General features: G+C 44.8%; 1 protein-coding gene and 1 long non-coding RNA gene across 5 annotated transcripts in view; one reads left to right on the plus strand and one right to left on the minus strand.

The window, feature by feature from the left end:
* LOC147024316 (uncharacterized) overlaps positions 1-2350 on the plus strand; it is a 14043-nt gene extending 11693 nt beyond the window's left edge. The window contains exons 2-3 of the long non-coding RNA XR_015058959.1: positions 1150-1260; positions 1406-2350. This is a non-coding gene — a long non-coding RNA (uncharacterized LOC147024316). The remainder of the gene's footprint in view (positions 1-1149; positions 1261-1405) is intronic.
* Positions 1-14761, minus strand: part of LOC147024315 (ras-related and estrogen-regulated growth inhibitor-like) — a 40852-nt gene extending 26091 nt beyond the window's left edge. The window contains exons 1-5 of one of the 4 annotated variants that reach the window (XM_085884082.1): positions 14091-14761; positions 13692-13990; positions 12937-12993; positions 9226-9299; positions 1127-1420 (exon numbers count right to left, since the gene is read on the minus strand). In XM_085884082.1, coding sequence (XP_085740208.1) covers positions 1127-1420; positions 9226-9299; positions 12937-12993; positions 13692-13809 — 543 coding nt within the window. In that variant the 5' untranslated portion in view covers positions 13810-13990; positions 14091-14761. Of the gene's footprint in view, positions 1-1126; positions 1421-9225; positions 9300-12936; positions 13061-13691 lie in introns of all 4 variants that reach the window. The other 3 variants (XM_085884081.1, XM_085884083.1, XM_085884084.1) reach the window with 3 other exon arrangements.
* Positions 14762-17500: the final 2739 nt, after the last annotated feature.

The raw sequence follows: 17500 nt of genomic DNA on the forward strand, positions 1-17500 counted from the left end.
TGGAGACGATCAAGAATGCATAATATTGAGATGTATTTAAAGTGTCAAAGTAACCAATGTGCTGACAAGCATCCTGTAGTATGGATACATGAAAACTACCAGACTGATTCACATTTAATTTTCACTGCAAAAAGACTATAAACTAACGTATTTCCAAAGAGGACATTTTATGTAAAACCTTGAATAACCGGCATTGTTTGGAAATACTAAATCACCGATGCTTGAACGTTGTGAGTCGAGCAGGTAGATTACGAGTACTGGCTTCCGACTTGTTAATAAACTCATCAGTATAAATCTTACCCCGATACTTTAATCTAATGGTAAAGAACACTTGTACTGTTTTATTAACCAGCTGGCCTTCATGACTTATCTCACCAAGAGCCAAAGGATTTGCATGTGCTACCTGAACAAAGGTGGGACTTGTACTCTCGTGAATCCACATTTGTGTTGCACTATAATTTAAGGAGCACATTACCACTGGACATGGGCTTGTTCACAGCCACTTCACGGAATATTTGTTCGCAAATCTTTACAAGTTTGACTACTTCAAATGAAGCAAAATACAGACCACCTCTATCCTCGACAGCCACCAACCTCGGAAATTCATGTGGACTCTCACTATAGCTGTGCTCAGAGGATAGACCAGAAAGGCCCCACCAGTAGACCAACACATTCTGCACAGGACAGATTGCTGACGAACCTCCAAACAATATAGCCTGCAATGTAGTAGATCAAAATCATGTTGACAACTTGACGGCCGAAAACATGGCGGCGAGTGTCCAGGGCAGAGTGTCCACGCAACCTCCCTAGTGCTCCAGCTGATGTATTACCTCTATGGGCAAACCAATGCCCAAGCGATACAGCAGGAAGATATGCAACAAGGCCTTGTAGACCAATCAAAATTTGCTCCAATTGTTAAGAAATAGGATAATAACACGATGTCACTTTGGGAGGCGGGCGTTTGTGGGTTTTAATATTATTATTACTATTATATTATTATTTTAACTCAGGTGGTGTGTATCTCCAAAAGTTCACAAGGGAGTAACTGCCATAAAATGCATCAACTTATTGGAATGGATTTTACTCAGGTTTCAAACAACTCCAAATGCAAAAAAATACCACTGACCTCCTCAAAACTTTCCCTTGCAGAAACCTCTGCAAAAGGGCATTGCAGGGCGGTCGCAAGGGCCGCACCTGCTTCACGTGGCACCATGCGCTCGCACTCCAAGTCGCGCTTCGTGGCCACGAGGAACGCGGGCGGTGGGTCTGAAGCTCCTCTCGATGCCGCTCCGTGCGCGTGATTCACCAAAAACCGCAGGCGCATCACCTCGTCAAAACTGCATCGGTCTGTGAGTGAGTACGCAATGAGGAATGCTTCACCCCACCGTATCTTATCTTCCAGCAGCATTGAATCTTCTTCCTTCCAAAGATTCATGGAGAAAGCAGGGGTGTCAATAAAGCCTGGAGAAGTCCCTTTCATGAAGATGCATTTTCAAGGAGTCTGATGAAATTTAATGTCTCATTGTTGGTGTACACGAACAAGCCATTATTTATCTGAGCAGTGTACTTGGAGTTAACGCTTCACAAAGCTTCCTCTGTGGTATTTGAAGCTATAAAACTGAGCAATATGGCAATTCCTTGATTGATTGTGGTATTCGTGGTTGTACAAGTCAGATGAACTTGCACAACATCGTTATGAATGGAAAGATGCACCCCATAAGTTTTAATAGCACTGCGTATGCTGTACTTGGCTTTATTTGAACAAACTACTATCGATCAAATTTTCTTTTGAATACTTTTTTTCCTTTCATACACTTGTTAAAACAACTGATTTGTGTATTTTTGCATTTTACGGCCACTTTCACCATATATGCCTTGCCGTTTAATGTGCAGCACCAGCACTGACCTGGGCAAAGTTTTCTTGGTGTCATTATTAGCATTATAGAAGTACAGTTGGAGTGTTGTGAGTGGTGTCTCTGATGGTTAAAATCTGCATACGAGAATTTGTTTCATCACCATTGAGAGATGGGGCCAAAAATGATACATGACACGATATTTCAAAAAATTGTGGACGGATTATGACAAAACTCGGTGTATGAGTTGGGTAGGTAACATGAACAAGCCAATTAGATTTTGGTTCAGGTTCAGATCCAGATCCGGCCTATCAGTGGAATACGAAACGTAAACTGTTCAGCCTGGTGGAGGTGTGAGTTCTACCGAGTGCCGTTCTAGTTACACACAAGATGCGATTCCAATACTATCATGTTATTTGAATTTTATTTCCCACTTTTTCCTCTTTCCATAATCTATATATTACTAAAACTCTCATCTTGTGTATATGTATATGTGTATATGTATATATATATATATATATATATGTATATATATATGTATATATATATGTATATATATATATGTATATATATATGTATATATATATGTATATGTATATATATATGTATATATATATGTATATATATATGTATATATATATATATATATATGTCTTCTTCTTCTTCTTTCGGCTGCATCCCGTTCGGGGTCGCCACAGCGGATCATCCGTATGATCCGCATAGTGATTTGGCACATGTTTTACGCCGGATGCCCTTCCTGACGCAACCCTGGTCGCCTCTTACGACACAGGGATATGGTACACCTATTTTAACCGCGGTATACACCGGCCCAGTACACTGGTACTCATTTCGCTGACCTCGGAAGGATGACAGGCTAAGTCAACCCCTAGTGTATTAATTCAGTGTCCTAACGGGGCTTGAACTCAGGACCTTTTGGATCCCAAGCCGCTGCCCTTACCACTGTGCCAACACCAGTCTTTATGTATATATACAGTATGTATATATATATACATATATATATATATATATATATATATATGTATATATGTATATATATGTTCCCGAAATACAACCAAAACGGTACACGATGGCACAAAAATGTTAGTGCCACCTTTCTCACCATTCGCCTGCGGTGTGCAGTATCAAGTTTCGTTAAAATCGGGCAACGAAAAAAATTATTTAAAAAATCAATTCCAGATTCAGTCAAGTACTCTTTGGGAGTATTTGATCAATACAAACAACCTCAGCGGTATAGTTCGCTGGAGCTATCTTTTTTTTGTTGAAATGATTTTTTTCATCAACCGCTCTCACAATGGGAACCCAACGGGGTCACGGGTCGTCTAGTTGCTCATAAAACTGTATATATGCAGACATTGTGTCGGCATACCACGCTAATAGCAGGGTATGTTTACACATTGTAAGCAATTAAGAAACGTGCTTCCTCATTGTCTCGGGTCACTCACCTGTATTTAGTTTTTTTCATTTATTTATTCTCATTCATTTATATTTTCATTTACGGACACTTTCCGATGGTTATGTGATCCCCCCCCCCCCCCCAGTACATTGGCTTAGAAGTTTGTCAGCACCCAACATTTCAGATTTCTATGTCACCTGGAAGGTCCCAAATATTCATATCAGTCAGTCAGTAAGTGAATAAATGAGTGGTTAGATTGAGCTTTGTATATTACTAGAAGGGTATGCTTACACATTGTAAGCAATAATGAACCATGCATGCTTCCCCATTGTCTTGGGTCGCTCACCTGGATTTGTTTTTTCCATTTACTTTTTTTCATTTACGGATGTTTTCCAATGGTTCTGTGATCCGCTCCCCCCAAGTGTATTGGCTTTGATGTCCATCAGTATGCAAAATGACCACACTTCCCCATTGTCTTTGGTTCATCCATCGGGACCACACTCTGCACAAAGCATCAGTGCTGCCAAAGAAAGCAGTCTCCTGGGCTATTGGGCAGAATCCTGGATGGCTCACCACTTACACAGGATATTCAAATGGCTCAATCATCCCAGCATGCTGATACTCATTTTGCCAACCTCGGAAGGCTGACAGGATGATAATTCAGGACCCTACGACCATAAGCCCACTACCCTAACCATTAAGCCAACACCAGGCATAACTACCAATCAGCTATCACCTAATTAATCCCCAGCTGTTACAAAGACTTTCTAATCGATAACACCCGTGTCCTTCTCGCCAAAGAAGCCACATAAAGCAACGAATAAAACTTTTTTGGGATTATCCACAATCAACCATGTATTTTCCGAGGCTGACCACATAACAAAGCTGGCTTCCAAAGCAAGCCACAGATTAGGCGTCTTCTGTCAATCCAGGTCTTTCCTTGGAAATTCATAAATATTCACAGTCTACAAGGCTTTTGTCTAGCTCAATGCAGTACTGCTCTCCTCTATGGGCTGGTGCCCTAGCATCGCATCTGTCTTTCCTGGATTCTGTGGAATCTTAAACTCTCAGCATTGTTGGAATCTCCTGTGACAAGTCCAAAGCATAACTTCTGTTGCTTTCACATCGCAGACAGTTCAGTGGTCTCTCTCTCTCTTTCTTTCTTTTTTTTTCCTTCCATTTCTTCTCCTGCATTATTGCTCCCTCTGCTCTCTGTCCTCCAATCCTCTTCAGCAACTCCAGGATGCACGGATTCTTCCAGTAACCCCCTCCTGGTTAAACTTCCGCAATCCAGCCTGACTGTACACCTCAACTCTTTCTTCACTCTTCCCGTCTATGGAAACTGCCTTCCCGAGGCAGTCCTTTCCAACTCTTCCTTCCAGGGCTTCAAGCAGGTAGTGTACCACCATCTTGTGTCATCCCCATCCTGACGCATCATCTTTATTACCCCCATTAGTCCTTCCTTTCCCAGCCATCTTACTTCGGACTTTCACTTTTTCCTCCTCCCCTCTTTCTCTTTTCCTGTTCATTCATTCCATTGCTGGTTGTGCCCAATCGTTGTCCAACTATCCCACTATCAATTCAACCTTGCCCTTCCATAACCCTCACAATTCCAGAGAGAAAAAAAAGTTATATTTTTGATAGTACTCCAATGGTGGAAGCATTTCCAGGAGGAGGAAAGAATCGACAACCTTTGCAAGTATGATTGCTTGTCAACTGCACTCAGTACCCACATCGCCTGGAATTTGTACAGTAAGTGTGTTCAAGTCTGCCTTCAAAAAGCATCGTATCGATGTGTCATTGAGCTGGAATTCTAGGTTTTGATTTGATGGGTTATATATTTGCAAAATATTTTGTTTTTGGCTTTAAATATTGAGTGCTGGGATAGTGCTTCAGACAGAACCAGTCCATATGTCGTAATTACGGAAAACGTCATGTTGAATCTGACAGAAGATCAAAGGGGAGCAAGGTGCCAAATACCTTGCAAACGAGTGGCAGACAAGAGAGGGGTAGAGTGGGTCAGCCAGAGTAGATGTGAGTGGAGGGTGTGGGAGGAAGCATGAGGTGATGATGCACAGCACTCTTGAAGGACTGTTGGGAGGGAAACAATACAACAGTGACAGGAGATGGACTCTGCAGATGAGAGAATGGGGTGTATGATCGGAGGTGATCATTCGGCTTGGATTTGAGCATTCTTGATGTGAGATTTTGGAAGAACCGTGAAACTTCGCTGTAATGGGGATGGGAGAACGTGAAGAGGCAGGCGATGTGTCTGCGGTGAGTGAAAAGCAGACCTAGGAACTCTGCTCCTGCTGAGGTATGCTGATAACATGAAGAACCTTGGACTCGATAAACTGCAGGAGAGCGAAATAGAGAGCAACTCCACCAGCCCAAAGTGGAGAGACAGACTCTATGATAATATGGACTAAAGCCTTGTACACTATATTGTCAGCAGCTCTGCAGAGAATGCCTAGGTGTTGGCCTGCTTGCCCATGTGGGGTTGAGAGACCTTGGAGCTGCAGGGATTGTCCCACTCCCAGGGATTGACCACATAATTTAGACTGTGGGGGCTTGACAGCTGATCCCTGTCAAGGTACAGAGTGAGAATATACGATTTTTCCCCCTTTGTTGAAAGACATGTTCCAGGTTGCTGAGAATTTTTATCAGCGTCTCGCATAGCGAACGCTGCTCTAAGAGAGCTCAGCATTGTTGTTCTTCTTCTTGTGAAGACAAAACCTTTATATTAGGACTCGGCTCTTTTATACACACGATCCTGATCTCCTTAAATACTAAACACCTGAACACATCCTCACATAGACGGTGCCTTTTGAGAGCATCTACCATGAACTTTTAAATATATTCGGACATTTGCTTTAAAGTTTCGAAAAGTTCACGTTACTATTTAAAGATTATTCCATTTAATGTGTTGTAATTTCGTAAATACACTATATTTCGTAAATCCGTAAATACGCTATGACGGGTCTCGCTATTGGCTTAATCAAGGCACGTGACAAAGTATCGGAAGTTGTTGTTGTTGTTGTTGTTGTTTTTTTTAGCCGACAAAACCTTTCGGACGCTGCTCTTCGACACATTTGTCCTTGTTTTTTTTCTCGATCAGCTGAGGTGGAAGCCTGCAGTAGTCATCTTCTCAGATGTGTGTTGTACTGTTACGTTTAGGGTGGAGCCATCTGCCAAGTTGTACAGTGTAATATCCAAGGAAGCAGTGAGGTCAGACCAACAATAAAAGTTTGGTCCTCAAGCTGCCTTATGAGACATCTTCCTGAAGATGGAGATATCAAGAGGAAGAGAAAACTGCTTTCAGAGAAAAATCAGACAACCTTTCAATGCATTAGACAATTTGGAAAGTAAGTCTGGGTTCTAGACAGTATCTAAAGCTTAAGAGATGGCCAGAATATTTTATTTGAGACTTTGTGCATCCATACATTTTGGGTTAAACAAATAAACATGTCCATTATCGAATAGTCAGGGTGGAAGTCAAACTGATTATCAGAGATTTGTTTGGTGTTGGCTCAGTGGTTAGGGTGGCGGCTTGGGATCCTCAGGTCCTGAGTTCAAGCCCCGTCAGCCGCTGAATTAATACACCAGGGGGTTGACTCAGCCTGTCATCCTTCCGAGGTCGGCGAAATGAGTACCAGTTCCAGTGTGTGTACTGGTAGAGGGGCACTGCATCAGCGACACAGTCGCGCTTCAAGAAATGATAGCTACCCCGGCAGCTAAGCTGCCATACGACCACCAGAGATTTGTTTGTTGGAGAAGAGACAATTCCTAAGGTCAACAGAATTGATACGATGTCCGGTACGAAAGTAATGCCTCTTATTTTTCAGTTCGTAACTAAAACATCATAGGTAAGCTCCGCAAGATCACAATGGAAGGTTTGTATCTCCCGCCCATTTTGAATTGAGTGATGCTTTGGTGAATTAGGTGACATCACCGCACCACACGTTCAAAATGGCTGCCCCGCTAGATGTGCATACGAAGCAGCGAACAGTTGTTGAATTTCTTTCTGCAGAAAAGACTGCTCCAGTGGAGGGTCATCGGCATTTAAAGAATGTGAACGGTGACTCAACCATTGATACTCCTGAGCACGTTAGACATTGGGCAATGTGTTTCAAGAGTTGCGAAACCGATATCGACAACAAGCCTTGAAGCGGTCGGCCTGCAACCGCAGTGACTCCAGAAAACGAGACTTGGATTGATGTGCTCATTCAAGTGCATTGCAGTTGGAAATGTTGTGGAAAAACAACTTCATATTTTCCACATATTTATGCATAATCTCTGTAATTGTCATTGTGATTGGAATTATATTGAGTAAGAAATACAATAAGAGGCATTTCTTTCGTACCGACCCTCGTAGCTTCCATCACTTTACTTACAATCGTGAGAATCCTGGTCAGTTTGTGGTTGTGCGGATCGAATTTGGAACTCGTGCGAATAGGGGTGGTTTGCAACTTTCCAGAATGAAGTCAGGATAAATCTGGATTATAGTGAAGAAGGAGGAGAGGATTGGGCCTGAGCACAATGAGGATTACAATGCCAATTCCATCAGAACCACTTGCAAAGGAGGTGTCAAGATTGACTTAGAACTTCTCAACCTGCGTGGGAGAGAAGTCCACATTGTAGAGAGCAGTCGGTTGTAGGGGAAATGGTGGGGATAAGATGGGAGTTGTTTCGTATGTAGTCTGTGGCTGCTGGTTGCATCATTTATGGAAGCACAGCTGTGCCGCTGATGCAGTGCTCCTGTTACCAGCATGCTGGTACTCATTTTGCATACCTCAGAAAAATGAGAGGCTGAGTCAACTCACCTGGTGTTATTTCAACGGCCCGACAGGGGCTCAAATTCAAGACCCGAAGATCTCAAGCCATTGTAAGCATTGTAAGTAGGAAAGAGAGAAACTGATTAAGTTTTGCAGATGCATCACAAAAGGCCTTGACTGTGATACTGTGGATCGTAGTTTGAGGACTTAACTCCCAGCAACTGGGGCTGGGAGGGGGGCTGTGGGTATGGGAGTTATGAAAATAAACTGCAACATCACCACCAGGATGTGAGCTTGGTCTGTCAGCGTAGGAGGGAGAAGCCAGGGAGGGAGACATGTTGGCAACTTCCTGAACGAAATTCCACCATTGTCATTCTCTTTGCACATTTTTTCACAACTCGATAGAAGTGTCAGATACTAATTAAACTCCATAACGTGAATTTTTTGGACCTCACAAATATAAATATGTAAGCTCATTCGAACCACTGACTCACTGACTGACTCACTGACCGACTCACTGATATTAAAGTTCGGTACCTTCCTGGTGACGTAGAAAGCTGAAATTTTGCGTGCCAATTGACATCGAAGCCGGTACACCGGGAAAATCACAGAACATTTGGAAAACATCCGTTAATGAAAAAAATGCAGGTGAGCGACATGAGACAAAGGGGAAGTACATTTCGTTTTTGCTTACAATGTGTAAGCATATCCTGCTCATACATATGTGTTTGTATTTGTATATGCATATATATATATATATATTTATATATATTTTTTCTCTCTCAGTTTTTCATGTGATCCCACTTTCCTGGGAATCATTAATTTCATTTTTTGACTTTTTCTATCTTCAAAATGTTTGGTAGCAAATTGATAGAACATATAACTGGCAGCACCCAGTTCCAGTTGGTTTTTAATGAGTGCTCGTATAACACCCACAGAATACCTCGAAGGCTTTCAGTTTATTCCAAATCCAAACTTGTTTAAAACTCTTGACCTTGCCAACAGCAAGCTTTCCTTCTTGCAGTTGAGGTTTCATGTTTTGAAAATGAGATTCCCGCCACATTTGTTTGAAGTACCATATGGCACTCTTCTCTTATCGGCTGTCCAAATGAAAGGCACATGTATGGAACTTCAAAAAGGATTCACACCATTTGACTGAGCCACGTGGAAAGGGCTCACAAACCTGTCCCGCAGTGTCGAGGATCTCAAAATGTACGACCTCACCATCGACCGTTGCAGAATGCTGATAGATCGTTTCTGACACACAAGCACATTCTATTAGCAACATGCAATCCAGGTTTAAGACTTAAAAAAAAAAAATAATAATAATAATACTTTGCTTGAGTTTAGTTTCATTTTTTTTTTCACAATCTTAAGTTTGTTTTTACACCAAGTTCTTTTTTTCATGCAACAATATATTTTTTTCTGGGAGAAGTTGATCAGCTTCTGCTTAAAATTGGTAAACTTAGACTACCACCCATCCCCAAATCTCTCGCTTTACTCCATAAATGCCTCTTCATTCCCCTTATTGTATCTCATCCTAACCCCCTTTCCCTTTAATCTCTTCATTTGGGTTCTGGGATATTTCACTCGCAATGTGGATCCCTTTGTTTGTTCCGCTGTTGTGCAAATCGGGTGTCAGAATGGCTCATTTGCCAGTAGAATTGCCATTAAGCTATCCAGTGTGGGCTCCTTCACTGATGGCAATCACTTTCGTTTTATAAAAATAGTTTTGCGTATCCAATGTGGGGCCTGGCAGGGGGAGGAGGGGGCCCTATGGGGATAAGGTATACTGTCCTACCTGTAACTTTTGGATTACGGATTTTAAAAATTCCATGGCACTTCTAGGAAAGTGTAGGCCATTGTGTGCTGTTACATGGCCAAAATTCCTTGCCTGTAGATTGAAAGGGATCTCGATGTTCAGTAAGATTAAATTATTGGTACGAACGGAATCGGTGTATACCATCATCATCATGGTGGCCTTCTTACCCGTCCTACCTAACGTCCTTCCGACGAACGGCACGCACGTCATCGTATCGGTCTGCATACGAAACGCCGGGGAGACGGTTTATAGCAGGGTCGAGATTCGAACTTCAAACGAGATTCATAGATATGATGAGCGCTATTCTTTCAACCACGATCATGAGTGTATGTACAAGGTAAACAAATTGAGTCAAGTTAATAAAGTATGATGGGCAAAATGACGTCCACCTGTATCGAAGCTGAATTTCATCTCGTGTAAGTGGGTCACTTTGCACACATGACCGACCGACCATCAGACTAAGCTTTTAATTCAATAGGGATGCCTGAGATCAGTTAATCCCACTAAGTGATCTTCCACATTTTTTTTTTCCTTTTCTACGTGCATACCTTTACACTCTCTCAATCAATCATTCCTTCCACATTTTAAGGGAATCGCACAAGAAGAAAAGGATTGTCTGGGCATCCAGATTTTGATTGCATTGATTTTCTGGAAGTGCTCATCAGCTCGGACGTCCAAGTCACATTGGAATGGCTGGTGAGTCACCAAGTTTGGCCTTTGGATGATAGAGCTGGATATTGACTCCAAGTTCTACTGATTGCTCAATTACCAGCATTTAAAGATTTGAGATGTCGAGTGTGTCCATAAAGTCCTTGTGCAACTTTAAACTTTGAAAACCTTTCATGTACACATGATATAAACAAACCATAGATGGTGTATGAAAGCATACTTCATCAAGTTGTTACTCAATACAGTTCAAAATTTTAAGATTCAACATTACCACCATCTTTCGTAAGTCATCGTTCGATTCAATTTCCAGCCTGTTGAAAACATTCTCCCCAGTTGCTGCTGGGAAATCTCATAAATTGCATTTGTGATTGTAGCCCGAATAGTTCATCCAAACAATGTGGTTTTGATGAGTAAACAACAGTGTTACATCACCCTACTAAATGTAATCCAATAGAGACAGGTCAGGTGAACGAGGTGGCCAAGAAATTGGTTCACGTCGACCGATCCACTTGTTGAGGAAGACATCGTTCAAGAACCGTCACATATTCGAAGCATTGCGGCAGAGAGCCTCGTCTTGCTGCTACAAGGTGATATGTGAACGATTTGGTCATCGTAGTTCGGGAACCAAATGCGGTCTTAGTAGAGGTTGACGTCACCACTGATTGAGAAGCCACCTCATCAGAAAATGTCAACTCGTCAAGAAACCCAGGGGAATTGTGGATTTAACAACAGCAATAACAATATTAACTGGAAGGGCACTTGGTAGAGCGCATACCTCCACCAGGCTGATTCTTTCACGTTTTGTATACCAGTGATACGTCGGATCTGGATTCAGACCTGAACTAAAATTTAATCTGCTTGTTCTTGTAACCCAACCAACTCATCCACCAAGTTTTGTCCGAATCCGGCCACAACTTTTTGAGATATCGTGCTTTCTATCGTTTTTGGCCCTGTCTGTCCTCAATGGTGAAGAATCACTTTTAAAATTCTAGTAGTCTGATCCGGATTCAGATGTTCACCAAAATCGAAACATTTGGTCCTTGACACACACCCAAGCTCTCCAACGACTTTCATCCGAATCCGTCGATAACTTTTTGAGAAATTTTGTTCACAAACAAATAGACAGACAGACAAACATGGGTGAACATAACCTCAATCCACCATTGGTGGCGGAGGTAACAACTACAACGTTAACAAAACTTGATGAATTATGCTTTCATGCACCATTCACAGTTTGTTTCGATGTTGTGCACATCAAAGGTTATTGAAGTTCAAAGTTGCACAAGGACTTCATGGACACCCTGCATTTGCCTCATCCACTTGTGCCATGCTATTTGGATCTTTAAATCCATGATGTTCCTCTTGGGTCTTACCAACCGAGTCACTAAAACGTTCTTTCCACTCATCGAAATGTTAACTTCAACGTCGATGCCCTTTTTCCAGCTTGAAACAAATCTATCATTGGCAATAACATCGGGCTTGGTGGTTACGTGTGTGTCCTCTCACTTTGTCTGGCTTTGAGTCCTCTGTATAAAGTTGAGTGAAGCAGTCCCGCTTCGATTTTGCAAGATCACAAATTGCAGATGCCTCGATAAACGTTGCGTCGCCGAATTGCCTCGATACAAGTCAAAAAGTGTGGCCTCACGAGCCCACCACGATCAAGCTTCAATCACTGAGCCAACTCGTCCGAAGCCGCAAGTGAAAGATGGCATCTTGCAAAGGGATTTGAAATGTTTTGAACCCAGTGGATTGAAAAACAATGCAATGCAAGTCGTGACTACTGTAAGGTCAGAGCTGCTTGTTTGTTTTTCCTTTTTGTCAGAAGATGTTAAAGAAAAAAAAAAAAAGTGTAATAGGTCATTTGGCCCGTCATGCATGTGCTATATCCATGAAGTTTAAAAAATGGATTCTTTTTTCGTCGTTTTTGGCACAACTCTTGGTTTCTTATCGACTCGTCTCACTGCAAATTGTACAAATTGGAGAAGCAACTCCAAACAGGGAATTTGGGTAAATGTACAAGCACTCAATGGCCTTCCCTTTTTGAAGGGCAACTTTTTTTTCTTTTTTTTTTTTCCCATTACTACCAGTATCCATAATGTAAATTGGGAAAGGAGACACACAGCTTCACACCACCAGCTGGTGGAGTGCATACTCTGTGATGCAGTACCCCCCCCCCCCCAGCGAGCACTGCTTCCGTAGGGGAGGGTTTTTAGTTGATGCTGAGCTCGGTACGAATCGAATCCAGTCAAGATGATGCAAGAGCGAACATGCCAATGAGTTGGCCATCCTGCCGCCCCGAACTTGAAACGACATTTTTACATGATGTACATTGCCAAGAGAAAGAGCTATTTCACCATAGCAGCGAAACGGTGGTCCGTCAGCAGATGGGATGCACCAACTCACCGAGGGTCGGGTCGTATTCCCCAATGAACCTCCTGGTGATGAACCTCACCGTCAATGCTGGAACGACATGAAGGAACGTTGAGGATGGAAAGTGCTTCATCCCGTTCAATACTCATATCGTCACCTTCAATGGATGAAAAAGGCCATTTAGCCCAACGTGATTGTGCTACATCTTCAGCCTGGTGTTTCCACCGACTGCAGATGGTGATACTGATGCAATGGCCACCATGCAGGGGAATCGGGGTAGGGTACGGGAAAGGTCCGGTTAGTCTACTCGAGTCCACAAGCCAAGTAAGCTGGCTTTGCGTCCTCAGCAGAATGGCAGCGTGCTCCAAGATGCAGTGCCCCCTTTCTAAAGCCGGCTGTCTCGTCTGCTTTCACTTGATGTACAGAGCTGCTAACAGAGTGGACAGCCGATTTAGGAAGAGCATGAAGTGAATTTGAAATGAACTTGAATAAATCACAAGAGTTGGAGCGAAAAATGTCTGTTTCTACAGCACACGGACTGTGCACAATTTGCGAATGGGTAACAACTCGAATTCAGGTTTCCACAATGCAATGTGGAGGGGACAGGCAGCGTTACGTCACCATCTGATTGGGGGGGGGGGAGGGGTGCTCCAGCATGCTGCACCACCTGCTGGTACTCTTGGGATCATTAGGAATCCAAACGAGATGAGACAATGCAAGGACAACATGTGGTCATGAGTTAGCCATCATGCTCCACCCCAAACTCACAGCCTCATTGGGAATCGTACCAGACATACCGGTCTTTCCGACCCCGCTCTGGCCAAGTACGACGATCCGCACAGCCCGGCCGGGGGACCCCGGAGTGCCACGTTTGAGAGGACGGGGAAGGACGAACCCCGTGGCCATTGACTTGTATGGCGACCCAGGTCAGGTCAGCTCCGGCTCCAGCACTGTCGGAGTGTTCGCTCGTTGGTCCTCAGCCCAACGACCTCGTTTCGTTGGAAGAGGTCCCCATCGTCTTGGGGAGTGTCATGTCGAGCATCAGGGCGCGTGCTCGAAAATATTTTGAGGAAGGTCGAAGAGTGGTCTTGAGAGGGGTCGGGGGGAGTTTAACGTATTGTAAACAATTACAGTGACCTTTTATACATATCTATAGTCCTTGCTCTTACCCTTGATCAGTTGCCTACCTTCCACCCAAAGCGTCGGTTTCAAATGTAGACCACAGGACGGCGTCTCGGACAGGGTCTCTTATTACCCTTTCCAGACACCCATCGATCAGACTTTTTTTTCCAAGTCACCGAGTGTGGCGTTTTTACCCCTGGGGTCGCGCCCCCTGCAGGCGTGCCTGACCGGCTCCCATTGACAGTGCGAACGTACCTTCCCCCTCCCTCCCTCTTGAAGGAGGACTGCATATCCTCCATATCGTCACCATCTGTAGTCTGAGATGAATGAGGTCTTCACATGCACAGTGCAAAAAAGGTCGTGCAAACACGTGTCATATATATTTATATTATTTTTTATACATACATATTTATATATATGTGTGTGTGTGTGTGTGTGTGTGTGTGTGTGAAGATGTATATATATTTGTATAACCACGTGGTTTGATTACCGGGGAACCACGACCTCGATACGCCTTGTCCGAACCAGATCACTCTACCGAATCGGATCACCTTTCCGGATCGGATGCAGCCGAGCGACACTGCCAAGGACGTACCAGCTCGAAGGAACGGACCATTGGGAATAAAGACCCGGCTCAACCTGGATTCGAACCATGCTGGACCAATGAGGGAAAGGACAAAGGCGAGTTGGGAACATTTCTAATGACAATTATCTATTTACAAGCGAGGAAAAGCATGTGGCACAACAAAGATTTATTGGTTGTGTAACACAAGGAAAGGGGAGGGGGGTGACATATATATATATATATATATATATATATATATATATATATATATATATATATATATATATATATATATATATATATATATATTGTTGTGGTTGACCAAATTCGCAAACCACCATTCAGGTCCCTTAGGTGAGATATCTCGGTAAGTATATGTGTAGTTAGGCCCAAACCCGTTGTCTAGAGGGAATAAATGTCATTCATGAGGGCTGCGACTCTTCAGGATAGCCGTTTTTCTTTTACTATCTTTATTTTGGACCAACCGCCATTATTACCACCACCAACCACGTCTCAACAGCCATCACAACAACAACCACCAACCACAACGCCGCTTCACCACAACCGCCACGACCTTTACCGTCACAACTCGCCACCATCGCATCACCGTCATCTCGCACCACTCGTGGGCACCGATGCTGGACTCGTGTAGGGCGCGCACGGTGCAGCGTGTTCAAAAGCATCGCGGACTTTCTGAAGAAAAACGGATCAAAAACGACTCGCGCCCACTTTTGTTCCGTCCAATCGGTGAGCGAGGGGCGGTTTGGCCCCGCCTCCAGGGCGTTGGAGGGCGGTCGCTATATGCAAATTCATGGATCAAAAAGCATTCACGCCCACTTTTCCTCGGGCCAATGGGGAGCGAGGTGAAAGGTCGGAGGCAGAGGGTCAAAGATGAAGGAGCGAGGCCACGGGGGATATAAGGGGCCGCGTTCGTCAGTCGAGGCAGTTCAGTTCGCAGGAGGAAGAGTTGAGTTGGAAGAGGAGGAAGAGTTGAGTTGAAGTGGCAGTTCGCAGTTGGGAGTTCGCGGAGTCGGAGTGAAGAGGACGGAGCTGTGGAGAGGCGGCGGCGGCGAAGGCGGTTGAGGGGGTGCTCGCGTCGGATTCGGGGAACTGCGGAGGGAAAGGCCGGCGGCGCGACCGAGGTCGTGGTGGAGACGCTCGTCGCGGGACCCAAGAGTTTGTGAAATCCTCCTTTCCCCGAGCATCAGCAACCCCCTCCTGTTTCCCCCCCGCGCTGAGATAGTGCGACAAAAGGGGGCCCCCTTCCCACCCCCTACCAGACACTGTCCGCGAGGCCCACGGAGTTGAGGCACCACCGCCGCTCCGCGTCTCATCATCAGACGGGTAGGCCCGACACGGTCTCGGCCCCAGGCCCGCCTACCCCCTCATCCTGGAGGGTGGTTCTCTTTTCTTTTGCTTTGGGAATATGTGTTGTCGGCGCCGTCTGTGAAGTAAAATTGTATAAGTGTTGCCGTGTGCTCGCGTAGTCGGTATTAGATCTGCATTGTTGCATTTGCTTTTTGTCTTCTTCTTTTCCATGTGCTTTTGGTGGAATTGTATATGTGTGCTTTCCGTTCATCGCGAAATAAATGTGCTTATTATTGAACTGTTTTCCCGCTTTCCCGCAAAGGAGATTGACCATGTCCTTATTGACGGTCGTTGGAGGATGATCCAGAACTGCAGGGTCTACCGGAGTGCTCAGTTCCTCAATACTGACCACAGGCTTGTTGTAGCAACTCTAAAGCTGCACCTTAAATCCTGGAGAATGGTACCATCCCAGCTGAGACTGGATGTTGCCAAGCTCAGGGATGAGAGAGTAGCTGAGGAGTTTGCGAACAGGCTGAGTGGACACTTGGGGGGTCTGGGTGCTTTGGGGGGTCCTGAAGAGTTGTGGAGCGCCTTCAAGACCACCGTCCTTGATGTTGCCGGTGGATGCCTTGGAGCTCACCGCAGGGCAAAGAAGAATTTTGTCTCTCAAGGGACACTGGATACCATTGACCAGAGTCGCAGGGCCAGGCTGAATGGCAGAGCTGAGCTGTTCAGGGAGCTGAGGCGTAAAACTGTACGTGCACTGAGGGTGGACAAGGAGGCCTATGTGCGAGGAATCTGTGAGGGGGTAGAGCATCACCTGTGGACAGGTGATTCTCGTCCCGCTTACAGGGGAATTCGCGCATTACGTTCATCCAAGCCCATCCCTCGGAGCACTGCAGTTCGAGCAGAGAGTGGTAGGCTCTTGACAGAGGAGTCTGAAGTGAAGGCCCGCTGGGCCGGTTACTTTGAGCGGTTGTACCAGGCTGATCCCCCAACTGTCGAGTTGGACGTCAAGGGTGTTACAATCCCTGTTGCTGACCCTCGAATCAACTGTGGTCCACCTACGCTTGTGGAAACACTGGCTGCGGTGAACCAGTTGAAACGGGGCAAAGCTCCAGGGATCTGTGGCATCCATGCCGAACTTCTCAAGGCTGGTGGAAATGCTGCACTCGTGTCGTTGCATGCAGTTTTGTGCTCTGCCTGGAACACAGGCATCATCCCAACTGACTGGAAGAGGGGCCTTGTTGTCCCTCTCTGGAAAGGGAAGGGTGATCGCCAAGACTGCAACAACTACCGAGGGGTGACGCTGCTCTCAGTGCCGGGCAAGGTCTTTGCTCGGATAATTCTCGATAGGGTTCGCCACCATCTACTTGAGCACCAGCGTCCAGAGCAGTCAGGCTTTACACCAAAGAGGTCAACGATTGACCGTATCCTTGCACTTCGTGTCCTCACCGAACGCAGACGAGAGTTTCAGCAGGGGCTGCTTGCAGCCTATGTTGATCTCTGTAAAGCGTTCGATTCAGTGACTCGGGATGTCCTCTGGAGGATTCTTGGTCTTCGTGGGGTGCCACCAAAACTGATCGATCTGATGTCTGAACT

This window comes from Eptatretus burgeri, chromosome 6, assembly GCF_056783735.1.
Source record: "Eptatretus burgeri isolate ZD-2024b chromosome 6, Ebu_testis_v1, whole genome shotgun sequence".
Classification (NCBI taxonomy): Eukaryota; Metazoa; Chordata; class Myxini; order Myxiniformes; family Myxinidae; genus Eptatretus; species Eptatretus burgeri.